Consider the following 22,500-nt stretch of genomic DNA (forward strand, 5'->3'; position numbering starts at 1 on the left):
TGGTGCTCAATTTTCGGCGCTGCACTGCGGCTGACGCATGGCTTATTCCAGTCTTCCTTTTTTATAATAAACCTTAGACAAATTTCCCCTAAAGGATGAATAAAGGTAATTTTATTTATTTTATAAACGTCAATAATTTCGGCTATGTGGTTTTGTGATATGACACTCGCTTTCGTATCGGAAGGTCTTGGGTTCGAGCCTCGCTAGGCGCATAGTTCAGTCCTTGGAAACAGTTCTTTACTCACATTATCTCACCGTACTCAGGTGTAAAATGAGTACTTGGCCGTTAACAGGGTTGTTCTGTCCGTAAAAAAAAATAATTATAGTAGCGCTTAACAGGCGCCATGTCGTGCACTACATGTTAAGTGTGTCTGTTTGTCAGGGACACCTTGTAAAGCGCTTTGAGCAGGTTTAGTGAATGTTGCGCTATATAAAAGCTCATTGACCGATCCTTCTCTCCCGACAGATCACTTTGATGTCCGAGTCAGGCCATTTCCTTTGATGCTTCAGATGTCAATGTTCTATTTATTGTGTTTTGTTGTTGTCACTAATTTGTTGACAATTTCCTGTCAAAACACACTTTTATGTCCAGACATTATGGAGCAATAAAATTGTATTATTAATCCTAAGTAGTTTGATAATCAGAGGCAGCAGCCTCCTATGGTTCTCACACTACTATGTTATGACGATCAACCCAATCAGCAAAGTCCGGTCCGCATTCGTGCACCGTCGCGAATCCTCCCGGTAGCATCGTCACAACACACCCTTCAACTAGATGCTCTGTCGTTTCAGGTTCTTGCCCACATCGGGTACATGTAGGACAGGTGGAAAGTCCCGACTGATGAAGCGCACTTTCTGTCAGGCAGCTCATCGACCGAAGCCGATTCGCAGCCACCCAATGTCTCCTCTTACAGAGGCGCAAATTTAAGCGCAAGATATGAAGTGAGTAGAAAAGTGCCAGAAGACAATAGAGAATAAAAAATTTTTTCGCGGCGGTGGTGGGGTTTGAACCTGCGACCTTATTGGTACGACAACTCCGCCTGGCAGGTGAGAGCGTGGCTCTACCGTGTGAGCTATCCACGAACACAAAAATATTCGTTTCAAACCCAAAGTCATTTCTAGATCCCTCTCTCACCCACTTCTTGAGATCGCCGATTCGTTCGCCACCATCGCGAAGTAATTTTGACCAGCAGTTAAGCTTAATAGCCAATATTCTCATCACAAACATATAACATAGAAACGATTGAGACATTGAGTATGCTCCGGTGTATGGGGTGAATTTTTAATTCAGAAAAGTGAGTGGAGCAGGCACTTATGTTGGTAACAACAAGATATGAAGTGAGTAGAAAAGTGCCAGAAGACAATAGAGAGTAAAATTTTTTTTTTTTTTGCCTACTCACTTCATATCTTGTTGTTACCAACATAAGTGCCTGCTCCACTCACTTTTCTGAATTAAAAATTCACCCCATACACCGGAGCATACTCAATGTCTCAATCGTTTCTATGTTATATGTTTGTGATGAGAATATTGGCTATTAAGCTTAACTGCTGGTCAAAATTACTTCGCGATGGTGGCGAACGAATCGGCGATCTCAAGAAGTGGGTGAGAGAGGGATCTAGAAATGACTTTGGGTTTGAAACGAATATTTTTGTGTTCGTGGATAGCTCACACGGTAGAGCCACGCTCTCACCTGCCAGGCGGAGTTGTCGTACCAATAAGGTCGCAGGTTCAAACCCCACCACCGCCGCGAAAAAATTTTTTATTCTCTATTGTCTTCTGGCACTTTTCTACTCACTTCATATCTTGTTGTTACCAACATAAATTTAAGCGCAATAGGATTCAATAGTCGTGACGTTACTTCCCTCGTGCATAGCAACTGGTTCTAAACTATCAAAACTCTGGCAGATGCCATTATCTCTATCACAGCCCTGATGAAATACTTCTCCGACGAGCATAAAAGTATATCCAAAGGAAAAAAAAATCCCATTATAAATCTGATCATGTTTTGACTTTTATATAATTTGATCACATGACATGTGAAAAAGTGCTAGAGAGCATGAAGAATAAAAAGTACCGATTTCCTTTGTTTAGAACCAAGCTGCTGGTTGCAGGGCGGACGTGACATCAGACTATTGTTTCCTATTGACATGTTTATATATTACACAATCCAATCCAAAATAGATGTAGCTTGTTCTGAGCACATTGTGGATCTAGGCGCTATATAAATTCATTCATTCATTCATTCATTCATTCATTCATTCACTGTTTGTTTGTTTTTGGTTTTAAGCGTTTTAAGGCGCTTGCAACACATTAAGGTCATTTCAGCGTCAGTAAAAAGGAAGACAATTGGATAGTAAAAAGTTCTAGAATAACAATTAAAGCACAAAAGAAAAGGTGAGACAAAGAGGAACTGGTTCAAACAGGGAACAGATGCAGATTCCAAGAGCATACCGTCAAAGTATTTAGTTTGAGATCACTTAAAAGTCTCATCCAGACACAAGCACAGGTCCAACTTAGAGGAATACACTCAAATGTTTACAAATCATATAATATGTAAACTAAACATAATACAATGCATAACAGAGAGATGATTTACAAGGAAAAACATATCATCTCCCAAAACTAGAACTATTAATTCGACTGTTTCCCTCCCAGCCAAGAAACTCCGGCAAGTATCAGGACAAAACTGAGTAATTTCATTCCAAGACAACGACAGGAAACAATTGGAAAACGAGTTGGGGGGATAGAAGACACAGCATGTACCTCCCTGCCCGCTATGGGAGGTCAGGACTATGGGGGGATAGAAGACACAGCATGTACCTCCCTGCCCACTATGGGAGGTCAGGAGTATGGGGGGGGGATAGAAGACACAACATGTACCTCCCTGCCCACTATGAGAGGTCAGGAGTATGGGGGGATAGAAGACACAGCATGTACCTCCCTGCCCACTATGGGAGAGTTGTATCTTCTTGTGATGACGATTGACACAACCAGGTGTGATGGGCTGGCATTGACGTCATATCTATATTTTGCCTTTAACTCTCCCCTTACCAACTATAGGGAATGAGATTAGCGGAAGAGTAGCGTCCCTTGATTGGACGTCACGTTACAGAGTGAACGTCAATTTGGTTTTGAAGTGTCTCAAGCCGCTTTCACCGGAAGCGAGGACGAGAGACGCATGCGCACAACCAACATGACGTTCTCTCTCTAATAACTTTTCCGCCGGTGACGTCACAGACTATAGGTGACGTCCAATCAAGGGACGCTACTCTTCCGCTAATCTCATTCCCTATAACACAAAACTCTGTGTAACCTTGAACTTTTATAGTCTGGAAAATACACTTTAGTGAGTATTACTCCTAATAGTGGATGGCAAAAAAAAAAACAATAACAAAGACCCAAGTGACGTCAACTTCATTCTATCTATAGGAAAATCATCACATTCGTTTCGATACAACCAACATTTTTCTTATTCAAATTTCTTTTGTACGTCATAAAATTTAAAGAAAAAGAACACAGTGTGTTGTAGATCAAGTCTTGCTAAAGAAAAATCTGTATGGCAAGAACTTACTGCCTGTTTTTGGGGGATAATTTTTTTTTATTTTGTTAGTTGGGTGTGAAGGTTTGGGGAAAATCCTGAAAATGACTGGTAAGGGGAGAGTAAAACTGTCGAGATAACTGGTCTATAGAATATTGTCGGGTTGTTGGTTTGGGATAAAATCGGGGTTAACTACCTGATTGGTACAAATACAAAACAAATAATTTCAAACCATTTACATTAATATTAATTTCAATGGACAAGAGGATTGTTTGTGTCATGCTCTCTCTCTCTCTCTATCCTTCTTTCTCTCTGTCTCTAACTATCTATCTATCTATCTATCTATCTATCTATCTATCTATCTATCTATCTATCTATCTATCTATCTATCTATCTATCTATCTATCTATCTATCTATCTATCTATCTATCTATCTCTCTATCTATCTATCTCTCTCTCTCTCTCTTTATCTATCTCGATGTAGACTGACTATAATATCGTGCTAAATATTATAATAATATCTCTCTCTCTCTGTCTCTCTCTGTGTCTCTCTCTCCCTCGCTCTCTCTCTCTCTCCCTCTCTCTCTCTCTCTCTCTCTCTCTCTCTCCCTCTCTCTCTCTCTCTATCCCTCTCTGTACATGTTATGTCTTTTGTAGTAGAACTCATTAACAATGAATACTATACAACCACGAAGTCTTCAAACAGAATTTCGATTCGGTGTACCAGAATATAAGGCATTGGAAAGGGAGATAATAGAACAGTTGTGTGACATCCGACACCATCGACTCACATGACGTCTGTGCTAAGTTTGGTTTTTCAATAAGTCGTCACAAAGTTTTTAGTTTGACTTGGGGTTTTTTTTTCAAAATTAATTTGTTATAAAAAATTGATAAGCAAATAAGTGCTAGAACAATTAGAAGCAATTTGATTTGATATACCCGGAGATTTGTATTGTTGTTCATATACCCGTAGTCTTGTATTGTTATTGATATACCCATAGTATTGTATTGCTGTTGATATACCCGGGGATTTGTATTGTTGTTGATATACCCGTAGTATTGTTTTGCGGTTGATATACCCATAATATTGTATTGCTGTTGATATACCCGTGGTATTGTATTGCTGTTGATACACCCGGAGTAGGTATTGCTGTTGATATACCCATAGTATTTTATTGCTGTTGATATACCCGGGGATTTGTATTGTTGTTGATATACCCGTAGTATTGTATTGCTGTTGATATACCCGTAGTATTGTATTGCTGTTGATATACCCGTAGTATTGTATTGCTGTTGATATACCCGTAGTATTGTATTGCTGTTGATATACCCGTAGTATTGTATTGCTGTTGATATACCCATAGTATTGTATTGCTGTTGATATACCCATAGTATTGTATTGCTAGTGATATACTCATAGTATTGTATTGTTGTTGATACACCCGGAGTGTCGTATTGTTATCTACAGTCTGATGAATTTCTATTATTACAATAACTCCCATTCAAAGCTGAAAGAAAAAAAAACCCAGATGACGTCATATCTGTCAAGTTACGAGAGCAGAGCACAAAAACATTCCATTAAACACGTTTAATCAGATCCTTTCTGTACAAAATCACCCTGTCTAAAACAGAGCACTATTCATGGATATTTTTTCTATTATAACATTCATCTTTATTCAGATTTGAGACAGATGGAGATAATTTATTTGGCCCCGACGTCCCAGCGAAAAGATATTTATTTGTAATGTAAAATGAAGTATGGAATGAGTAATTAGTGATTAAATAACAAGGAAACAAAATCAAACGATTGATCCAGACATGGCTTATGGCTTTGTCTACCTCACATTGCTGATAATGTTCGCGTCCTATACCGTCAGTGCTGACATTCATGAGTTTAAGCGAGAGAGATTGTTTTTCTTATCCCATAGACTTATGCACGGGTACTCCAGAATCGTGGTTGACTATGACGTAAGTTCATTGGCCTGTGCCAGGCTTTGCCAAAATGAGGAAGACTGCATTGGGTTTAGTGTTGAATACCGGCAAAACCAATCGTCATATTATTATTACTCAAGTGAAAATTCTCACCAAGATCAAGATTCAAATAACTCAAGTGAAATTATTCACCGAGATCAAGCCCCGTATAATCAAGCTTCAAATTTCTCAAGTGAAAATTCTCACGGAAAAGCAGCGTGCTACCTTCATAAAGAGTATTTGACAAATGAAAATTGCTCCGGTGACGTCGAAGATTGGACGCATACATTTTACAGAAAATACCGCACATGCGCAAACGCTGGTGTTTGGAGTGACGCAAATCAAACCTGTATCTGTGTTGGAGCAGACGCAAAACCTGACGTTATGATCGGTCCAATGTGCACTGCTGTTCCCCGCAATTGCCGAGACTTATCAAACACTGGGATCCGACCGTTTGCAGGCAGTGTGTATTTAAAACCCTGGCCCGGTTTCAACCAATCAAAACGATTGATTTATTGCAACATTTATGGAAATGGAGAGACTAGAGTACGCGTTTCCGTGAACTCAAAGACTGAAGGAGCTTTCAACAAAACCTGGGAAGAATATGGTTCCGAGTTTGAATCCGCCGATTCGTATTGGATAGGACTGAAATTGCTTCACAGCATAATTGCTACAACTGTTGAGTCGAGTATTATTTATATTAATGTAAACACAAAACAAAATCGTTATGTGAAAATTGCTTACTTTTACGACGTCAAACTCACAGACAAACCTGACGGGTACAAGCTTACGTATTCCCGATACAATCTTCAAGGGGATTTCCAAACACATTCTGAACATTTCTGTTTGAAACTCTCGAACAACACAAAATTCTCCACGTTTGATGTGGACCACGATGAGAACGAGCTGGAAAACTGCGCGGCCTTAAATGGAATAGGTTGGTGGTTTAGTCCAAATTGTTCATCCCACTGCAATCTACTTGGCTCCAAGTATACGTGGCAACCGGTGAAAAGAAGAGTGCTTGAACCGTACTCTATAGATCGACTGCGCATGCCTGGTTTCTCAATCACTGACATGGCTAAATATTTCCTAAACACCAACATGGAACTACACACATAACTTTTAGCACAGCCGGAACTATACACATTATAGCTTTTGGCACAACCGGAACTACACACATTATAGCATTTGGCACAACCGGAACTACACACAGTATAGCTTTTGGCACAACCGGAACTACACACATTATAGCTTTTGGCACAACCGGAACTACACACATTATAGCTTTTGGCACAACCGGAACTACACACATAGCCTTTGGCACAGCCACGGCTGTGTCAATCGACTTTTGGTATTATCTTCGCTGCTTTTAACTTCATGTTTACAACTGTCCTCACTCACCTCTGTGTAACACACTAACAGGCAAGACGTGTTGTTGTGTGCTCCGATATTTTCTCTCCAAATTGTGATAATTCTATAAACTGTTCGGACATTTATATATGAACTTGATGTCGTGTTATTTGTGATTATATATATATATATATATATATATATATATATATATATATATATATATATATATATATATATGAGTATTGGTGGGTACTTGTAGGTACGAGAGTGCTCGCTAATTTAGGTTAGAGCATATGAAAATAAATTTATATATATATATATATATATATATATATATATATATATATATATATATATATATATAAATATCGACGGCCCGTTGATCAAACCTCTTGTACGCCTAGATCCACAGTCTATGTGACAGGCGCTATATTATTTCATTATTATTGTTGTTTCTTAATAAACGTCTGTCTTTATCGGACTTCTGTGTGTGGCGATTTAATCCGTCCAACGTGAGGAAAAGGGCAAGAGCAGGAATCACATGATTCAAAGATATTCTGTTTTCCCTATAGGGAATGCGATTAGCGGAAGAGTAGCGTCCCTTGATTGGACGTCACCTTACAGAGAGAACGTTAATTTGGTTTTGCGCATGTGTCTCAAGCCACTTTCACCGGAAGGGAGGACGAGAGACGCATGCGCACAACCAGCATGACGTTCTCTCTCTAATAACTTTTCCGCCGTGACGTCCAATCAAGGGACGCTACTCTTCCGCTAATCTCATTCCCTATAGATTGGAATACGTGGTTACAACAACCGTCTGTTAACAACCCTCTCCTTACCAGCCATTTTCAGGATTTCCCCAAAACTTCACACACAACTAACACAAAAATATATTTTCTATCACTCAAACACAATAGCAGTAAGTACTTGCGATAAAAAAATTCTTTAGCAAAACATACTATACAACAAACGGTTCATTTTCTGAAATTGGTATGATGTACAAGAGACATTTGAAATGAAAAATGTTGGTTGTATCATAAATTGTAGAGGAAATAATTCTCATTATCTCAAAATAGAGAAAAACGGAGTCATATATAGGGAATGAGATTAGCGGAAGAGTAGCGTCCCTTGATTGGACGTCACCTTACAGAGAGAACGTCAATTTGGTTCTGCGCATATGTCTCAAACCGCTTTCACCGGAAGCGAGGACGAGAGACGCATGCGCACAACCAGCATGACGTTCTCTCTCTAATAACTTTTCCGCCGTGACGTCCAATCAAGGGACGCTACTCTTTCGCTAATCTCATTCCCTACAGATTGAAAGACGTGATTACAACAACCGTCTGTTAACAACCTTCTCCTTACCAGCCATTTTCAGGATTTCCCCAAAACTTCACACACAACTAACACAAAAATATATTTTTTATCACTCAAACACAATAGCAGTAAGTTCTTTCGATAAAAAATTTCTTTAGCAAAACATAACTCTACAACAAACTGTTCATTTTCTGAAATTTTTTAATGATGTACAAGAGACATTTGAATAAGAAAAATGTTGGTTGTATCGTAAATTGTAGAGGAAGTAATTCTCATTATCTCAAAAAAGAGAAAAACGGAGTTAGGAGGTTTTGTAAAATCACTCTTCATATATAGGGAATGAGATTAGCGGAAGAGTAGCGTCCCTTGATTGGACGCCACCTTACAGAGTGACCGTCAATTTGGTTTTGAAGTGTCTCAAGCCGCTTTCACCGGAAGCGAGGACGAGAGACGCATGCGCACAACCAGCATGACGTTCTCTCTCTAATAACTTTTCCTCCGGTGACGTCACAGGCTATGGGTGACGTCCAATCAAGGGACGCTACTCTTCCGCTAATCTCATTCCGTATAGATATGAGACCATTCGTATCATCATGGCACCAGACGCAATGAAACAGTTCCATTGAACTAAAATTGATGTTTTAACCCTCTCCTTATAACGTAAATGAAAATCGTCACATTCGTTGCGATGTAACCAACACTTTTCTTGTTCTGATTTCGTTTTGTTGTTGTTAGTTATAGCAAAAAATACAAAAACTCGACACTGTGTTGCGGAGCTCATGCTTCTGAACAAAATATAGAATATACTCGTTACAATTCTGCTTGAAAAAATATTTTTGTGTTGGGTAAGTGTGAAGTTTCGGGTCAAATTCTGAAAATATCTGGTAAGGAGAGAGTTAAATATATCAGAAATATAAAATGTTGTTTCTTCGTCCTTTACCTTTCCTATTAAAATACATAGTCAGACGTTTACTTATTTGCAGGTCTCATAACCTAAATTTTTATGGGCTCATTGCAATTATGAAAATACACTCAAACCAACGTAATTTATTGTCTATTGTCATTACACCAGCTCTAAATCAAGCCCTTTATTGCGCCCGCTTATCAGACCTACAAAGTTAGACACGTGGACATATATTGAGCCCAAATTCCATGGATTCAGTAGTCTGATGTCACGCCGCACGGCAACGGCGGCCATCTTGGTTCTAAACAAAGAAAATCATTACTTTTTATTCTTCATGCTGGCTAGAACTTTTCATATGCCTTGTGATCAGAATGTGTAAAAGTCAAAACATGATTAAATTTATGGGGTTTTTTTCCCTCTGGATACGCTTTTATGCTCGCCGGAGAAATATTTCATACGGCGTCCGCCATTGTTCCGATAGTTTAGAGCCAGTGTTACTAAGTTCCCATGCGTCATTAGGAAGGAAATGACGTTACGACTGTTGAAGAGTATTATCCCTACATAGCACCGTTATCATACGGGGCAGAGTGGCTCAGAGGTACGGTCTTTCCTTCGTACCCGATCTTGTTGTGACTTTAGTACGGATGGCACTGCTCTATTTCTTAGTTCTTCAGATATACACAGGCAAGATACAAACATAGGTTTTGCAATTTCGACTCCAATCTGATGGAATTCTTTAACGTAAAAACCCCGACAATGTGAAAGTCTACCAGTCTTCAAACGTCATTTAAAAAAACAATCTTTGTTTTTTACTCTGCTTATCGTGATTCTATGTGAAATTCAAACAAGATGTGTGTGTGTGTGTGTGTGTGTGTGTGTGTGTGCTGTGGTGATTTTGTAGTCGACTGAATGAATTTGTGTGATACCAAAAAAAACTATTATAAAACACCTTTGTGGATACTGGCACTATATCAAATAATAATAATAATAATAATAATAATAATAATAATAATAATAATAATAATAATAATAATGATGATGATGATGATGATGATGGTGATGATGATGATAATAATAATAATAATAATAATAATAATAATAATAATAATGATAATACTAATAATAATAATAATAATAATAATAATAATAATAAGAAGAAGAAGAAGAAGAAGAAGAAGAAGACGAATAAGAATAATAATAATAATGATAATGATAATAATAATAATAATAATAATAATAATAATAATAATAATAATAATAATAATAATAATAATAATAATAATAATAAAAATAATAATAATAATAATAATGATGATGATGAATGATAATAATAATATAATAATAATAATAAATAATAATAATAATAATAATAATAATAATAATAATAATAATAATAATAATAATAATAATAATAATAATAATAACAATAATAATAATAATAATAATAATAATAATAATAACAATAATGATAATAATAATGAATAATAATAACAATAATAATAATGATAATAATAACAATAATGATGATAATAATAATAATAATAATAATAATAATAATAATAATAATAAATAATAATAATAATAATAATAATAATAAATAATGATGATGATGATGATAATAATAATGATAATAATAATAATAATAATAATAATAATAATAATAATAATAATAATAATAATAGTAATAATAATAACAATAATAATAATAATAATAATAATAATAATAATAATAATAATAATAATAATAATAATAATAATAATAATAATAATAATAACAATAATGATAATAATAATGATAATAATAACAATAATAATAATGATAATAATAACAATAATGATAATAATAATAATAATAATAATAATAATAATAATAATAATAATAATAATAATAATAATAATAATAATAATAATAATAATAATAATAATAATAATAATAATAATAATAATAATAGATTTCGTGTGAACACGAATGCAATCCTAAAATCAAATCTATATTTTAAACTATGGACAATCTCGACCTAGTAAATGTTAAACGGTGCGCACTGTCCTGTACAAGTAATGGTTTCCTGTCTCACTTTGATGAAATATGATCGCTATCGTGTAAATTATTTCAGATATTCAATGCAAGGCTGGGGATAATTTGTTTATCAAATGTCATAACGCGTTGAATTCCAAAAATCCCGAAACAACAATGAATTCTTGTTAGTTTTGTAAGTATTAGGTGGTTGAATTATAAACAAAAAGGATTGCTACTAATTTGGGTTTTTTTTTTTTTACAACTATATGGAGATTTGATAGATTAGATCTTGTCTTCTGTCTTTTGTTAGTCTAGACATGTTGGTCGAGAGGCCTTCCGAAAGCTCCTACATCCCCAGTAATCTTGTTTTAAAAAAAAAATAATGGTCTAGTATGGGGCCTTGGGAGGGAAGAAACTTTTTTAAAAGTCTCCCCCCACCCTTCCAAACACCCTTATAGAACATTATAAAAAAAAAAAGTTCCCACCTCCCAAACATACTTAAACATTATAAAGAAACAAGTATACTGGGGATGTAGGAGCATTCGGAAGACCTCCTGGTTGGTCAGAATTACTGAATACAAACTGTGGGAGGCCTTCCAAAAGCTCCTCGTGCTACGGGAAACAACCCAAATATTCCCTCCACTCCCCTATAAAAAAATAAATCCTATTACCCTTAACTAACTCTAATAGGAAAAACAAACACCCTTGCACCTTTACTAAGACATATGACTTACCCTATTCCAATATGTTATGCATTTTATAAAACGCTAATAAGCTCACAACATTGCCATCCGGAAGTTTAACGGGTCAATACACAAAACTATGTGTAACCATGAACGCTTATAGTCTGGATAATACAGTAAAGTGAGAATTACTCATAAACATGGATGGTAAAAAACAATAACAAATACTCCAGTGACATCAACTTCATTCTATCTATAGACAGTTCGAGATGACGTCACTCATGTCTTTGTTATTGTTTTTATTTATTTATTTTTTTGCCATCCGCGTTTATGAGTACTTCTCACTAAACTGTATTAACCAGACTATAAACCTTCAAGGTTACACACCGTTTTGTGTGTTGACCAGTATTACTTCCGGATGGCAATGTTGTGAACTTCTTAGCCAAATGCATACTATCTATACGATGACCTACTTTTATTTCACGTCGTCACCATCACACTGTGCGGCTATGTGGGGTAGCATAGCTCAGCGATACGGTCTTTGCTTCTTACCCAAAAGGTACCGAGTTCGACTACCCGCCTCGTTATGTGGCCTTGAGCAAGCCCAGCTCGCCCTAGCTTACTTTGCGGCGGTGCATTGCGGCTGACGCCTGGGTTATTCCAGTCTTCGCTTAGAATATACCCTAAAGACAAATATATTTCCCCATGGGGATGAATAAAGGGAATTTAATTTTATTTTCATTTTTATTTTTTAAAAGGTTTTTATATTGTCAGACCTGGGGATTTAAGAGAAGACAACAAAAACAAAAAAAAAAAAAAACAAAAAACAAAAAAAAAAACAAAAAAAAAACAAAAAAAAAAAAAACAAAACAACGAAGTTTAGATAAACATGGAAAAAACCTGTGATGTCAAATCATTGGTTCCGTTTTCACTGATAGTGTAGAACCACTTTTTCGGAGGGCTGGATACAGGGCTGGTGTAATAGGCTTCAACAGTCGTGACGTCACTTCCCTCGTAAAGACGCATGGTAACTTAGTAAAATGAGTACCTGGGCGTTAACAGCGTTGTCTTTGTCCGAAAAGTTTTAATATCGTCCTACATGTTAAATGTTCCTGTTGACCAAGGACACCTTGTAAAGCGCTTTGAGCACATTTAGTGGATATTGCGCTATATAAAGCTCATTTTTTTAGTAACTGGTTCTAAACTATCGGAACAATGGCGGACGACCTAATGAAATATACTTCTCCGACGAGCATAAAAGTGTATCCGGAGGAGAAAAAAATTACAAATCTGATCATGTTTTTGACTTTTATACATTCTGATAAAATGACATATGAAAAAAGTTCTAGCCAGCATGAAGAATAAAAAGTACGGTTTTTCTATGTTTAGAACCAAGCTGCTGGTTTCTGGGCGGAAGTGACATCAGACTATTGAATCCTATTGATCTCCTTGGTGTCATCAGAGTGATGATTTCTTATTATCCAGTTTAACTAAATTGTGCTGGTCGTCATGAAAGATCATCCAACATCGCTCTTTTAACTCTCTCAACTAGAGATTTTTTGCTACTTTTCATACCTATGATGTTCGCTTGGGTGTACGATCCGATAGTGATGTCGTTTCTTCTTCTCTTTACTAGCCTATCCTGCTTCTTTGGTTTGTGATTGTATTTTTGACAGGGGATATTTTTTTTCTCTGTAAATCTTCTGTTTGTTCTTGGTTATTTATAATTTAGCTTATGATATCTTTAGGTTATGATTTTGATTGACATTTGTACTATTTTTGTTAGATTGCTTGTTTTTTTGTTTCAGCGGTCTCTCATATAACCTCAATTGTGTTGGAAGAGACCTAAAGCAACAAACAAACAAATACTTTTCATAATACTCTTCAACGTCACTTCCTTTCTAATGACGCATGGTAACTCAGTAACACTGGCTCTAAACTAACGGAACAATGGCGGACGCCCGTATGAAATATTTCTCCGGCGAGCATAAAAGCGTATCCAGAGGGGGGAAAAACACATAAATTTGATCATGTTTTGACTTTTACACAATCTGATCACAAGGCATATGAAATGTTCTAGCCAGCATGTGGAATAAAAAGTAATGATTTTCTTTGTTTAGAACCAAGATGGCCGACTTTGCCGGGCCGCGTGACATAAGACTACTGCATCCAATTGGAAAAAATGTATTAAAATGAGCATGTACATAGAAAGTTTTATTCAACTACCATTCACATGTAAAATATAAAAACATTAGCTTTTATAGTACGCCTATAATTTGTCTCAGAAAGAAAAGTAATAAATAGGCATGGGGTAAAAGTAACCCCGGGTAAACTACGGATATAGTCGGTGTTAGGGTTGAGTGAGTTAACGTTTCATAATTCTTAGAACCTGCCTATAGGGAATGAGATTAGCGGAAGAGTAGCGTCCCTTGATTGGACGTCACCCATAGTCTGTGAGGTCACCGGCGGAAAAGTTATAAGAGAGAGAACGTCATGTTGGTGACCTATTCATTATTGGCCTTCCGAAGGACTGGTTGCATATACACTTCCAATGAGTTTGGAACCGGAAAAAGTAGAAGGAGCTCATTCCTCGTCTGACAACGTAATTAGATAAATGTGGCGCGGGGGGGGGGGGGGGACCATGTTCTCAAGCACAGACTAATACACTTTAAATGTCAAGACTTCTTTGTCCTATCATTTAACTTAAGAATGTGCTGAAATTCAACCCCAGCCTCACAGTCTTGTAAAATTGATGTCCCGATAGCTCAGTTGATAGAGCACTCACTTCACACACAAAGGGACCGGGATCGATCCCACGGAACGTCGAATCTTTCTTCCGACCCTTCTGTCCGCCAAACAGTGACTGGGTAGCTGGGTCTCATTCTAGTACCAGCGTGATGTAAACAAGTTTGAATAATATTGTGAAATTGAATGTAAGCTTCAATTTAATAACAAAAACAGATCGAATTAACGTTTCGGGTTTCCCCTTTGTCGACAAAACAGGATGAATGAAACACTACAGATAAATGAGATGATGTGGTAGTGGCGTAGTTAAGATTCATCTCAGATTTATCTTAACTACGCCACTACCACATCATCTCATTTATCTGTGGTGTTTCATTCATCCTGTTGTGTTGATAAAAGGGAAACCTAAACGTTCATTTGATCTGTTTTTGTTATTAAATTGAAGCTTACATTCAACTTCACGTTATCATTTATTTTTTCGAGCTTCGAGCAGCAACATTTACAGCAGCTTTTTATACGCTTCGCAAATAATATAAAATAAAGATGTGAAAAAAAGGAACCGGGGGGGGGGGGGGGTCCCGATAACTCTGTTGGTAGAGCATTCGCTTCACACGCAAAGATACCAAGATCGATCTCGGGTCCAGTCGAGACTTATTCTGAACCCCCCCCCCCCTACCTCCTTGTCCACCCAGTAGTGATTGGGTAACTGGTACTGTCAGAGCTGTCGGAAAGTACTTTGCGATAGAGTGGCATCCTATCCAAAGGGTAGAAGCAAGAATTTACTATTGTCCATTTTCACGCTATAGAAAACGGGGACAAATTCCGGCTCCTTGAGTCTCATGGCTCTGATGGACTCTATCTCTTATCTCATTAAAAAAAAATCCATTTATTCATCCCCCAAGGCGTAATTTGTCTTTAGGGTCTATTCCAAGGCAAAACTGGAATAACCCAGGCGTCAGCCGGAATTCAGTGCCGCAAATTGAGCGAGGGCGAGGCGACTTGCTCAAGGCCACACAGCGCGGTGGGTGATCGAACTCGGTACCTTTCGAGTGCGAAGCAAAGACCGTACCACTGAGCCACGCTGTCCCCCTTTGACCTTAAAGATAGTTCAATGGGAGCGATCTATATCCATGTTTTCGTCCAACCTAGTCATCGATCACATGATTTGTTGCTGTACAAGGATTGGACATTTCTCAATAAATGTAAACACGCGTTTTGTGTGTGTTTATGAAAATTGTAAACATACCCATGAGTCACGCTGAACAAAATGACCAATTGTGATGTTGGATATTTCTCAAACTGTGGACACTTTTTACTCTGTGGGTCATTTCCTAAGCATATATTCCAATGTGACCAATGACCTCGAAAATATATTTGTGAAGGGGTTGATCGCCGTCCTTCATAACTTTCTCCATTTTACTTAGACAAAATCTCTTGAACAGTTCTTCCACATTGGAATTTGGGTGAGTATAACTCCTGGCTTTATCAATTATCCGATCAATTTTCTTAATGTCGCAAATACTGGCATTTCCACACCATTCTGTAAAGGTAATAAAGCTCGCCCCCATTGTAAACATCTAGAGACCAACTCATCTCTCCCTACTTTACTATCATGGTGCAGCAGCGGCTGTGTGGTCTCATGGTATGGCACTCGCCTTCAGATCAAAAAAGTCCAGGGGTCGAGACCCGCTCTGTGCGGCGCATTGCTTTCCTTGGAAAAGGCTCTTTCTTCTCATTCTCTCACCGCGCTCAGGTGTTAAATGAGTGCATGGCTGTTAACAGCGTTGCCTCTGTCGGATGACAAGTTGTAATATCGGACGTCTCGTCTCGTTCTACATGTTAAGTGTTTCTGTTAGCTTGGAACCCCTTATAAATTCCTTGAGCACGTTTAGTGGAAATTGCTCTACATAAAATCTCAAGTTTTTATTCCATTATTCATTTATTTTTTAATATATTTATTTATTTATTTTTTTTATTTATTTAATTAATGATACCTTTAAAAGATGGTTGTCTACTACATTTTCCCAATTCATAATTCTTATCAACTATTCACAGATACAAGAGAACTACTCACAAGACAAGGAAACGAACCCAACACATTAGACATCCCTACCCTACCCCCAGACCTTCACACCTATCAACAGAAGAAAAAAAAAACAACAGGACCAACAACAGACTCCAAAGCCATTGCAAAAAAAGAGATATTATGTGATGCCTCTCGTGCCAAACTCACATGGTATCTTTGAGGATCTGTCTTTGATTAGATGGCATGAGGTCCTGGTCTCAGGTATTACTCCCAATGGCTGCCCTCTTCCTCCTCCAGCTCTTCCAGGAAACAGATCAGTTTGGCGACGACCTCCTCCAAGAAGACGGTCCGACTGAGATCTTAACTGGCCTGAGGGACTTGGGAACGACTCCCCCAAAAGGTTGGTCTTTTCGACGTGAAAAGGTCGGGGTTTCTATTTTTAAAAAAAGAAAGAAAAAAAAAGAAAGAAATATTCCTCCAGCTGGTGTACAAGGCTATCTGAGAGAAAGTCAACTCTCGTTTTGAATGCGTCACTGATAGTTGAATTTTTTTTTAAATTGAAATTTATACAACTTATCGCAAATATTCATGTTGATTTTTTTTTAATGTAGAGAATTGGTTGTAGTTTCTGATCTGAAATTAATTACCAAACATTGACACAATTTAATTATTTTGACCATTTTCACAGACTTAATACCGCTTCGAGGCGTGGGGTCACATTGTTTCTAAATGCCTACGTGTTCTGGAGGGTCTGACACTCGCCTTTGGATCTGGAGGTCCAGGGATCGAGTCCCGCTCAGGATACCCTCCGATCCGAAAGCGGGTGCCATACCACACGGCGGCACACAGTTTTCCCCTTTACAATGAACCTATCACTGAGAAACATTTTCCAAAGAAATCACTGCATTACTTCCCCTTAACCCTCTCCTTACCACCTACAGCATAATCGTCACATTTGTTACGACCAAATATAAATTTTTTCTTATTCAGATTTATTTTGTAGATCACAATGATCTTTGTTTAATTAATAAGAACATAAAGTTGCTTTGTAGAGAGATTGTTTGAGTTTAAAAAAACATTTTTTTTCTGCTTGTAAAGCTGCCATTTGGGGAAAATACTCAAAATGATCGGTAAGGAGAGAGTTAAGTCCCCTACTCTGGAAAACCAAAAAGTTTCAAGATATTTGGCCAGAAAATAACTCGTCCTATAAATTATCTATCACTTAAAATGACCTTTTTCTTGGTACAAGCTCTCGAACCTGGGACTTCGCGAAGTCTTCGTTGACATCCCGGGTTTGAGAGTATTTGCCAAGGAGAGGGTCATTTAAATCGATTGATGTTTGATGGAGCAGATTTCTGGCCAAATTTGTAAATAGCCTAACGGCAGTTAATAATCGATTAATAATAATAATAATAATAATAATAATAATAATAATAATAATAATAATAATAATAATAATAATAATAATAATAATAATAATAATAATAATAATAATAATAGTAATAATAATAATAATAATTGAGCTTTTTATACAGTGCAATATCCACTAAACGTGCTCAAAGCGCTTTGCAAGGGGTCCCTGGCCAAAATCGATATTTAACATGAAGTACGGGACATGCCGCCTGTTAGGCGAGATTATTTTTTGGTAAAGAAAAGGTTTTCATGTTACTCTTGTATCAATCTGTAAAAGAAAAAAAAATTTATAACGTTTAGATTTTCCATCAGTCTGTGCTAGTTGTGGGCCTGTCAACTACTACGTAAAAATAGTAAAAATACGAATTTTTGGCTTCAACAGCAGAGATAATTAAACATTTTTGATTCAATGCAATGTGTTAAAAATAAAACGTTGGTGTCACAAGGCATTTTTTCAGGGTTTTGAAGGATATTTAATACTGATAAGGGTAGAATACTGATTTATAAAGTTAATTATAGGAACTTCTATTTCTTCCCTCTGAAAATTACGGATTTTAAACATTTCAAGTTGGCAGGTCTGTAGTTGGCAAAAACTTTATCATTGGATGCGTGAAGCAAGCGTGGCTGCCAACATTATGTTTTTTTTCAATCTTTCAAAGGGAATAGATTAGTCATAATCGACCCTCTCCTTACCAACTATAGGGAAATTCGTCACATACGTTACGATCCAACCGACAATTTTCTCATTCTGATTTCTCTTGTACATCACAACATGTAAAGAAATGCTTTGATTACAGCTATAAATACTAAACACTGTGTTGTAGACATCACTTTCCTGAACAACATTCTGTATAGAATGCACTTGTTACTTTTTGTTTGATTAGGAAAATAAAAGTCTATTTTTGTGTTGGATGGGTGCGAATTTTCGGGGGAAATTCTAAAAAATGGCTGGTAAGGAGCGAGTTAATTGAAAGTTTCCAAAGTAAATGAGAGCGATCTAATGATGCTATACGTATAGGGAAATTACTCACAACATCCGCTAGCCGGTGACAGGGTATTATAATCATTACATAGAACTATGAGTAACATTCAACGTTTATAGTCAAATTGATAGAAGTTAGAACTTTATCACTAAAATGGAGTCTAAAAGAAAATGATTTTAAAAAGCCGAGTGACGTTCATTTCGTTCCTTTTTTACAAACATATCGAGTCCAAAAAAAAACAACCCCAAAAACAAATGAAGAGTACAAGGGAAAACCCACATATCATCATCATCATCATCATCATCATCATCATCATCATCATCATCATCATCATCATCATCATCATCATCATCATCATCATCATCATCATTGCCTTTTTCACCCTGGGTCAGGGTATAGACCACAGACAAACAGTTTCCATCCTTCCCTATCCTGAGCTATCTTTTTAATTTCATTCCATGGCTTACCACTTCTCTGTATATCAGCTTCTTAAATTCTTCTCCACGTTCCTCGTGGCCTTCCCCAAGATCAAAACCCACATATGTCCAGATTTTAAAATGTTCGTGACTGCCCCCTTGAGTGATGTAAGGCGTCATAAATTCCCCCTCTACAGCAATAACATTGAACAAAAAACAAACAAACACAACCATTAAAGAGCTATGGTTGTAGTTTCTATTTATAAAGGGAAAGTTTATAGTTATAGTTAATGCCCTGATATCACTCAACGAGGGATATCACAAAAAATTCAAAAATGGACGTCTGTGGTTTTTCCCTTGTATTGTTCAAATGTTTACTTGTGTTCTCCTAATAATGATAATAATAACAATAATAATAATAATAACAACAACAACAACAACAACAACAACAACAACAACAACAACAACAACAATAATAATAATAATATAATAATAATAATATAATAAATAATAAATAATAATAACAACAACAACAACAACAACAACAACAACAACAACAATAATATATAATAATAATAATAATAATAATAATAATAATAATAATAATAATAATAATAATAATAATAATAATAATAATAATAATAATAATAATAAATAATAATAATAAAATAATAATAATAATAATAAATAATAATAATATAATAATAATAATAATAATAATAATAATAATAATAATAATAATAATAATAATAATAATAATAATAATAATAATAATAATAATAATAATAATAATAATAATAATAATAATAATAATAATAATAATAATAATAATAATAATATAATAATAATAATAATAATAATAATAATAATAATAAATAATAATAATAATAATAATAATAATAATAATAATAATAATAATAATAATGATGATATAATAATAATATATATAATAATAATAATAATAATATAATAATAATAATAATAATAATAATAATAATAATAATAATAATAATAATAATAATAATAATAATAATAATAATAATGATAATAATAATAATAAATAGAGATAACTGAAATGTACACAACCAGGGGAGGCAATTTCTGACATAACATTTCCCCCTAATAATAGACTGTTGGTTGTTTATATTTATATATTTTTATGTATTTTTCCCCCTACCGTTTAGCAAATTATTCCCGTTGCCTCGGAGAGTGGAAATATTACCCAGACACGAATTCGTGTTATAAATTGATATTTGATACAGAGACATACGCCAGGCAGGAGGAGATATGCGAAGCGATTGGTGGGAGAATGGCCGTCATCAACTCGGAAAAATTGATTGCATTTTTTACAAGTGAGTCTTTCATTTGACAGTAGCTGCAGGTAAACGATTACGACTGCTGGTAAACGATTACGATTACGACTGCTGCAAAACGATTACGATTACGACTGCTGAAAAACGATTACGATTACGACTTCTGGTAAACGATTACGACTGCTGGTAAACGATTACGACTGCAGGTAAACGATTACGACTTCTGGTAAACGATTACGACTGCAGGTAAACGATTACGACTACCGGTAAACGATTACGACTGCAGGTAAACGATTACGACTGCTGGTAAACGATTACGATTACGACTGCTGCAAAACGATTACGATTACGACTGCTGAAAAACGATTACGATTACGACTTCTGGTAAACGATTACGACTGCAGGTAAACGATTACGACTTCTGGTAAACGATTACAATTACGACTGCTGCAAAACGATTACGATTACGACTGCTGAAAAACGATTACGATTGCGACTTCTGGTAAACGATTACGATTACGACTACCGGTAAACGATTACGACTGCTGGTAAACGATTACGACTGCAGGTAAACGATTACGACTGCAGGTAAACGATTACGACTGCAGGTAAACGATTACGACTTCTGGTAAACGATTACGACTGCAGGTAAACGATTACGACTACCGGTAAACGATTACGACTGCAGGTAAACGATTACGACTGCTGGTAAACGATTACGATTACGACTGCTGCAAAACGATTACGATTACGACTGCTGAAAAACGATTACGATTACGACTTCTGGTAAACGATTACGACTGCAGGTAAACGATTACGACTTCTGGTAAACGATTACAATTACGACTGCTGCAAAACGATTACGATTACGACTGCTGAAAAACGATTACGATTGCGACTTCTGGTAAACGATTACGATTACGACTACCGGTAAACGATTACGACTGCTGGTAAACGATTACGACTGCAGGTAAACGATTACGACTGCTGGTAAACGATTACGATTGCTGGTAAACGATTACGACTACCGGTAAACGATTACGACTTCTGGTAAACGATTACGACTGCTGGTAAACGATTACGACTGCTGGTAAACGATTACGACTGCTGGTAAACGATTACGATTGCTGGTAAACGATTACGACTACCGGTAAACGATTACGACTACCGGTAAACGATTACGATCTACCCAAAACGTAAAAACAATCGCCTAGCTACGTCTGGTTTTCTTCCCTATAGTCTTTGGTCGATCGTTTACGTTAAGGGAACATAGACGTTAACTCTATATTAACACTTGCAGTGACTACTTTAATCATTTTTTAAAAAGTGCATCTTGGCCAAAAAAAAAAAAAAAAGGAAAAAAAACAACAAAACAAACAAAAAAACAAAACAAAAAACATTGAACATGTAGGACGGTACATGACGCCTGTTATGCGATATTACAATTTTTCGGACACAGACACCGCTGTTAACGGCCATGTACTCATTTTACACCTGAGTACGGTGAGAGAATGTAATTAAAGAGCCTTCTCCAAGGACTCAACTATATGCCGCACGCGAGGCTCGAAACCAGGACCTTCCGATCCGAAAGCGAGTGTCATCCCACTAGACCATGCACATAGCCGCATGAGACAGTGTACTGAGAACATAATAGTAAAAATAATTTTCCATGATGCCTTTTATCCAATTGGAATTGGATTCAGTAGTCTGATGTCACGCCACCCGGAAACGGCGGCCATCTTTGTTCTAAACAAAGAAAATCATTACTTTTTATTCTTCAAGCTGGCTAGAACTTTTCATATGTCTTGTGAACAGTGATC

The 22,500-nt window shown here is 36.3% G+C and overlaps 1 protein-coding gene across 1 annotated transcript in view; it reads left to right on the top strand.

Annotated features, from left to right (window-relative positions):
- Nucleotides 1-11,158: 11,158 nt before the first annotated feature.
- Nucleotides 11,159-22,500, top strand: part of LOC144959578 (uncharacterized) — a 42,831-nt gene continuing 31,489 nt past the window's right edge. Inside the window, exons 1-3 of the mRNA XM_078892199.1 lie at nt 11,159-11,294; nt 16,585-16,955; nt 20,552-20,719. Coding sequence (XP_078748325.1) covers nt 16,799-16,955; nt 20,552-20,719 — 325 coding nt within the window. The 5' untranslated portion in view covers nt 11,159-11,294; nt 16,585-16,798. The remainder of the gene's footprint in view (nt 11,295-16,584; nt 16,956-20,551; nt 20,720-22,500) is intronic.

Source organism: Berghia stephanieae, chromosome 14 (assembly GCF_034508935.2).
Source record: "Berghia stephanieae isolate SIO BIC M18660-M18661 chromosome 14, UCSD_Bste_1.3, whole genome shotgun sequence".
Taxonomy (NCBI): domain Eukaryota; kingdom Metazoa; phylum Mollusca; class Gastropoda; order Nudibranchia; family Aeolidiidae; genus Berghia; species Berghia stephanieae.